This window comes from Paramisgurnus dabryanus, chromosome 12, assembly GCF_030506205.2.
Source record: "Paramisgurnus dabryanus chromosome 12, PD_genome_1.1, whole genome shotgun sequence".
In the NCBI taxonomy this organism is placed as follows: Eukaryota; Metazoa; Chordata; class Actinopteri; order Cypriniformes; family Cobitidae; genus Paramisgurnus; species Paramisgurnus dabryanus.
In genome coordinates this window covers 22,856,326-22,863,594 of record NC_133348.1, presented here as the reverse complement: position 1 = coordinate 22,863,594, position 7,269 = coordinate 22,856,326, and the positions used below count along the sequence as shown (strand labels likewise).

The 7,269-nt window shown below is 36.5% G+C and overlaps 1 protein-coding gene and 1 non-coding gene across 3 annotated transcripts; both read right to left on the bottom strand.

Annotated features, from left to right (window-relative positions):
- Nucleotides 1–280: 280 nt before the first annotated feature.
- eif2b4 (eukaryotic translation initiation factor 2B, subunit 4 delta) lies at nt 281–5,570 on the bottom strand. 2 transcript variants are annotated; one of them, XM_065257222.1, is made up of 14 exons: nt 5,450–5,570; nt 4,824–4,864; nt 4,439–4,604; nt 4,126–4,320; nt 3,955–4,037; nt 3,803–3,844; nt 2,907–2,998; nt 2,424–2,538; nt 2,207–2,283; nt 1,989–2,091; nt 1,785–1,912; nt 1,491–1,668; nt 1,064–1,244; nt 281–985 (listed from the first exon to the last, which is right to left on the bottom strand). In XM_065257222.1, exons 1-14 carry the CDS (start codon nt 5,490–5,492, stop codon nt 786–788), a joined length of 1,644 nt encoding a protein of 547 aa, XP_065113294.1. In that variant the 5' UTR covers nt 5,493–5,570; the 3' UTR covers nt 281–785. The 2 variants fall into 2 exon arrangements, with proteins under 2 accessions (XP_065113294.1, XP_065113295.1); XM_065257223.1 differs by lacking the exon at nt 3,803–3,844.
- A 652-nt stretch (nt 5,571–6,222) lies between these two features.
- Nucleotides 6,223–6,305, bottom strand: trnal-cag (transfer RNA leucine (anticodon CAG)). The gene has a single exon. It is a non-coding gene; the product is annotated as a tRNA-Leu (tRNA).
- Nucleotides 6,306–7,269: the final 964 nt, after the last annotated feature.

The window sequence follows — 7,269 nt, the reverse complement described above, 5'->3', positions numbered from 1 at the left end:
TGTTGGTTTGCTATCACGCCGGCACCAAACTGACTGACGGATAGCTACGCTCGCTTTGATTTTTCTATAGTCTTATCCAGCCTGATCCAAATCTGAGTTGATTTATGTCCCTTTTTGCAACCTTTCCAATAAACGTCATCTAGCAGCAGCCATGTGGAGGTAAATCCACATTGTCAGTAATTTATCAGCCCAAATTTCTGTCCTTTCACTGCCTCACGCACTATATATCAGAAATAATATATGTGTTATATTATTAACACTACAAAGAAGCAACCACAAACAGTTTTATCCAAAGCATTTATTTTTCTGGAGTTTTGGAAATATAAGCAAACCCCTTATGCAACATATTCAGCCTCTCAACTGGCCACATTTGCACCTGAACTTTAACACGGTTAAAATCCTTCTCACACCTATGAATGGATTTCAGCAGCCGTAACAGACCAAATATCTCCAACAGTGTTAATGTCTCCTGATGGACCAAACTTAAATTTGATGTATTTTCTACATAGAGGTTTTCTTTAAATAGTTTAACGGACTTATCACAAGAAACAGAAGCTATTGTGATATTCTTGATCCCATTTACAAGTTTTTAAATTAGTATTTTAGATGGATCGAAAAGACATTTTTTGTATAGTGGAGCTATTACGGATACATTTTAAATGTGGTAAGTGTTTGGATCCTGCCAGTGAGCACATAAACTTGTTCCATTTAATAGATGTGTTTATTTCATACCAAAAGCCCTGTGTGCAGATGCAAGAGGTAAACAGAACCCCATTATGTGATCTTTACAGATCTATGTTCTTGACTCGCAGTACCACAGGCACGGAGGTACAGGGGATCATGCCCAGGTCAGTGATCACAAGGTCCACAAAGTCTGGTGGTGTCACGTCATACACCAAGTTCAGAAGCCCCAGTGATTTAACAGTCTGCCAGTCCTTTAGGTGGGTCTTCCCATTTCGTGTCACAATCAGGTCATCTGGGTCATCTGTAAAATTTCAGACACAGCTAATTTAATTCTAAATGACTACAAATATTACGTTTACTAGTCATGAGAATGAGTTACCTAATTCATTGGATACAAAAGAATCCGTCTGCACTCGTTCACAGAACTTGTAGGTCTCACAGCAGACCAGCACTGGTACATTGTAAGCCTTCGCTACCAGGGCGATTTGGGAAGTTCCAACACGTGACATCACGTATCCATTGGCAAGGAGTGCGTGGGCACCAAGGAATACCTTGGATACCTGGAAGAGTCCAAGTATGATATTATTTAACGCCAGATTGCAATATAATCATTTATATAAATAAAACAAGAGCATAAACTAAAAAGTAAACTGATGCAGAATTATAAGAAGTATATTCATCATACATATAAATCAATTTTGAGCTACAAACACTTTCTTGCACTTTAATAAGCAAGCACAAAAGTGTTGCAATGAGCTTAAAATAAAAAGTGCTTGCAAGATGTAAGCATCTACAGAATAACTCACTTCAGGCAGAATGTAGGACAAGGCAGATATAAGCACATAGGTACACTGGATGCCTTTCTTCACCAGACGTCTCAGTGCCTCCCTGCCCTCCAGTCTGGGCCGACTGTCCACAACTATGACTCTGAACTTCCTCTGTTTATCAAAAGCTTCACACAAAATGTGATTGACAAGTGAAGAGCTGTAAAAAAATCAAGAAACAAATGTATTTATCCCAAGTATAAGTAGTAATAATGCCAAAACTACAGGAAGGTCATAGACGCACAAGCATCCAAGTATGTGAGGACAAACACTTACCATCCATAAACCAGAATAACATCTCCATTGCTTATCTTCTCAATAGCACACTTAGAAATGGCTTGGGAAGCCAATGTGATTTTCTCATTTATGTAATTGTCAATACATAGCTGCAGTTTCTTTTTCGCCTGTTGATGAAACATTGATTTTAGAAATAAACAGATACGCTGGAATAATACTGCTTATAAACTAGCAAATGGTGACCTCTTCTTCTTTGCAATGATTTGGGATATTAGAAATTTCCTTCTTGATGTACTTGATTGCATTTCCCATGCTTGCTGAAAGGGGGCGACACTGGCTGAGAAAACTAAAAAAAAAAAAAAGAGAAATTGCAGTCAGTCAAAACATCATGTAAACAAAAATATGAAATGTTTCATCTGTGAGCTTGTACTTTATTCATTTTCATGTAAAAGAATATGAACCTGATATAGGGCGACAACTTATTTACAAGGTCCCTTGACAACTCCTCATTCGGAGGTGTGCTATAGTCCTGGATAACCTATAAAAAGGAAATGTTTCATTTAGTTGACAATTTCACAGCAATTCTGTTCCAATCAGTGTTTACTGCAAAAGTCATCCAGGGCACAAAAATGCTATATAATTTTCTGAACAGTGTCCTACAGGTTTATGATGGATTACCTGTTTGAAAGCATGTAGTAGGGCCACAGATCGAGCATTGGATCCTGCTATTATGCCCTGAGAGTACTGCAGGCCCAACCTTACAATGGATGGGTGAATAACTGTGGCAGGGATGCTACAAATTAAACCATAAAACAATTAAGATTATTATTGTTTTTTAAATATTATGCACAGAGAATAAAATATAAAAGAAGGTCGACAACGGTTCTCTTATTTTGCTCTGGCATTTAAAAAAAGTAAAATCTAAGCTGCTTTCCTTATCACCTTACAGTTACTTGAAAAAAATAGCCATGACAACCTGCAGGTGTACTTATTTCTGTGTTGTGTCACAAAGTTGTGTATTCAGAAAAAAGGCATTTCGGGTGTTTATTCATTGTTTTGTCAAATCTCAACTGTCAAAATATCAATCAGTTGATTCCTTACAATTTGACCTTTTTAACTAAAACCTATACCTAATGGAGTAAGCGGCACAGGTTACAGTACCTGATTTGTTGGGTAGGAGGGGCTTTTCGGCTATATTGGTGCAGATGAGAAAACAGGCTGACCTTGTAGCCATAATCTAACCTCAAAGGAACCTTTAAGAAAAAGTAAACAGCAGGATTTGGCATGAATATGGTTTGTTAGTTCTGGGATAAACATTCTGGAGGTCACACTCTCTCTCCTCAGGTCAACAGCTGAGGCTGCAACAAAACACTGCACATGGAGACATGTATTACATAAAAAAAATGAAAAGAGGATCCACATGGTAGTGTGTCGGAACATTTATGCTAGTCCTAAAAGTCTACGCCTAATAAATAGTAAATAAATCAAATACACACACGTCTACAAAATATACATGCATCTACAACACAAAGTTCACCCGTAAACTGTACACAATAGCCCTAAAAAAGTATTTGGACAATGCAAATGTAAGAATTACCTATGACATAACAAAACATCAAACCAAAAGGCTCTGCAAACAAATAACGCTACACTTTTTCTAACATACTGCCTATTACTTTTAACCAAACAGGCATTTTAGTAAAGTAACCTCATATGTAGTGCATGTCGTGAATATGGACCATGTGGACAAGTTCTACTAGGTTTCCATCAAGTTATTTTGTTTCTATTGCTTCAAATTAATGTGTGGTTTGATATTCTGTCATATATAATACAAAAAAATCATACATTTTTTAGTGTGGCATAAATGTCCAAATTCTTTATAGGGCCTCTGATCTAACTAATCACATGAATCACAATAGTGGAAAATAAATCACAAAAAGACACCCCAAGGCACAAAAGCTACAAATAGTCAATATTCACCAAGAATTAATAAAGTCACTTTGAAGGTAAAGAAAAAGAATAAACGAGACACTGCACGCAAAAATGTGGAGCCAGACCTTGACTCCAGTTACATTAAAACAGCGTCCATGCCCTGACCTCTGTAAGACATAGGTGTAAAGGACCTGGATTAAATACCTGGGAATGAAACCTGGATCATCGATCCGTCAACGGTCACGTTATCACACAAGATCAAATAGATCTGTCTCACCTGCTGTCTCTCTAGCTTTTTAGCCAACTTTTTTAATGCAGCAGGGTCGTCTACTTGAACATGCTCCGGTAACCTTTTCACCACTAAGAGAGGATAAAAACAAGTTTTAATGTGCGATCTCTCATTCGCACTCACTATCTAAATATTTTCATTTCTTAACTATTGAGTTACCTGGTTGAAGCTCGCTGGGGGTGACTTTAAGTTTGCTGGACGACTGCTGGCCACCTTCTTTCTTGCCCTGTTTCGATGCTCGGTCCGTCTCCTGCCGTGCCCGTCGCTCCGCTCGCAACTCCGCTTTGTTCTTTGCGGGCTTCTCTGTAGCTGCAGGAGGTTCAGCCACCGAAGGATTTATGGGTGCAGGGGCCGCTGCGATATGAAAAGGGTCACACGTAAATTAACTTACAACAAGACCTATCCCAGATATACTTGCAGAATGCCGGCGATTAAACCAGCAAATGTGTTATATCCCTGTAAGTACACTTACCTTTATGTACTGGGCTCTGTGTGGCAGGTTTAGATGGGGGTGGAACTGATGGGTTCTCCTTGACCTTTTCCGAAGGACCCTTGTCATCTTTCTTGCCCTTTTTATGTTGCTTCTTTTCTTTCCTAAGACGCTGCTTCTCTTCTTTGGTTAGCTCCTTGCCTTCAGTCTATGAATTAAATGATAAGTCAGAGTTTGTGCAGTTTCAAACAAAAGCCATTTATATTTACAATACTAATCAAGTGACTTACTACAAAGTGCATAAAGAAGCTATGTCTCAAACCTAGTGAGCTCCCAACCTAGCTAGGCTGTTCACAGGTGCATAGTTCACTAGGTTTTGACACGCATTCAATAACCTGAAATTACATCAAATTAACACTTCATTTACCTTAGCTCGTGCAATTTCATGCACCTTGACATTTGCTCCACCTATGACAACAAATAAACAAATCTTTAAGATATATGAGGTTAAATCTTTCTTGCAAATAAAATCTTCTTCATTTTTTGTCCTTTTACTCCCCAGTACAATTACCCAAACATGCTTAAACGAAAATATTTTTACTACATAAGCAAAATGATTCAATAACCTCATGCAGATTTTAACCATGTGTTTTCCTTGAGTAAGAATGTGGTTTTGCAATGCATAAACGTTTTAGTAAAGGTTACAGACTTGAATGAATAAGGGACATTTCAGAATCGATTTAGCAGTTTAATTTAATCACATCAAATCGCTCTATCGTGTCCAAACTAAAGGTTCGTTTTGGCAAACACATTCCTTACACATAGGAATAACAAGCAAATCAGTTGTTATATTGATTTTAACAACGTAGACTCTGTATAAACACCGCATGATGTAATTTCTTCTGTACATTATGTCAAGTGAGCTTTGTCATGGCAGAGTGACGATCATCAGCTAGAAATCAAGATCTCTAGTCACGACATAAAGCGATTTATTATATACGCGATACAATGTAGTAACCGCATATTTATAACGTCCAAATGTGTATATTTTACCTGTAGCATGGTTGATGCTATCTTTCCCCTGTGAGTCGGCCATGTTTCGTTGTACTTCGCTATTACTCGCTGACAAAATTGTTGCAATGACGGCCGAAGAGGAACCACACTGCCATCTAGTGATGAGATTAGTGAACTGACGGTTAAAAGTCAATGTCAAAGTCAACTTTTTTGTCAATTCTGCTGTATTTAAAGGACATACAGAGTATTGAAATTACGTTTTCTCAACGTACCCCGCAGTGTACAACAACAACAACAACAACAACATTACACAAAACAAGTATTTTAAAATTAGAAATAAATAATATATTTTAAATATAAGAATATCTGGTGTTAGAATAAACTTAACAACTAGAATAATTTAAACTCTGTCTATATATGTTATATAGGTCTATACAGAAAAACAGCAGTCTATGGGGTGGCCATGTCAGACGCCATCATGGATAGATATAATTTATAATATTTATGATTTATGCTCTCTGTGAATGGGGATCCTGACAAATTGTGTACTTAACAGAGGGGCCCCGTTTCAAGAGAATTAAGACAAACAAAAACTGTAAAACTGTGTAGCCAATTATTGAGCAAAATGCTCTCTTAATAATATCATAATTGCTATTTGTCTTACATAATTGTTCTTTGTACGAAAATATAATGGTAAGGGGTCAATTGCAAAAGGTTCATTGTATATGGGGGTCCCTGACGTCATAACGTTTGAACTTCACAACTCTTCTGTCGTAGTCATAGTCTGCATGATACAGAAAACGAAAAAGTGTTGTCAGAAGTGGGATTCGAACCCACGCCTCCAGAGGAGACTGCGACCTGAACGCAGCGCCTTAGACCGCTCGGCCATCCTGACACTGAACTTAAACTTGAACTTGAACTTGAGAATTAAAAAAAGTTATTAACATTTAAATTTATGTAATTTCGTTATATTTAAGCATTTTTAGCTGCCTTTATATTATAAAGCTTGATATAATAAGACATGTAGCATTTGTTTCTAACCAGACATTATTCTAGCATGTTATTCTAGCAAACCTAGTCTTTTTTGCCATATAGTGAACAGGGTGATTCTTTAGATCTAATAAAATAGATCCTCTTTAAAAACGAAACAGGTATTTTTTGACATGTCCTATAGTTTTAATGTGCAATTATTGAAAATGTTTTTTTTTTTACAATTTAAGAGCGCGCGTTTATATTGATGAATCAAGCGCTCCCTCTAGTGGTCATTTTGTATATTTCATTATGCACTACTTGTGTTTCAAATTAAATGCTTTTCGGCATTATTTCAGACTTGACTTTTGATTTTCCCCAGATTATAAATATAAATGTGTGTTTTGCTTTTTATCTCCCTTTCACTCTCGTTCGAGACACTTCCCACTGAACCCAGGTGACAGCAAAAAGCCGGTGATTCTCTTATATACAGCATATAGCTTGCATTATATACTCTTCAACCGTTGCTATAAACTTATGTTGCTCTTTGTCTGTATTTTGCGATATCTTACTATTGTTGATGTAATACATCTTTAGGAACCTAGACTTGTAGCATAGGCCTATTTTATATTTGTAATTAACCAAATAAATAAAACTTTAAATAAAACACGTAGAAGGCATTTCAAACAATACATTAAAATGCAGATAATTTTCAAATTATTACTTTTAGAAATACATAACACTATAGTAATGTTCAAGGGAAATAATTTACAAATTGACACATTATTTCTGTTTTCGTGTTGCATTTTATTGCAAGAAAATTAATATCATGTATTACAAGAAAATTAATATCATGAATAATAATATTTTACATATTCTTTTTTTTACAT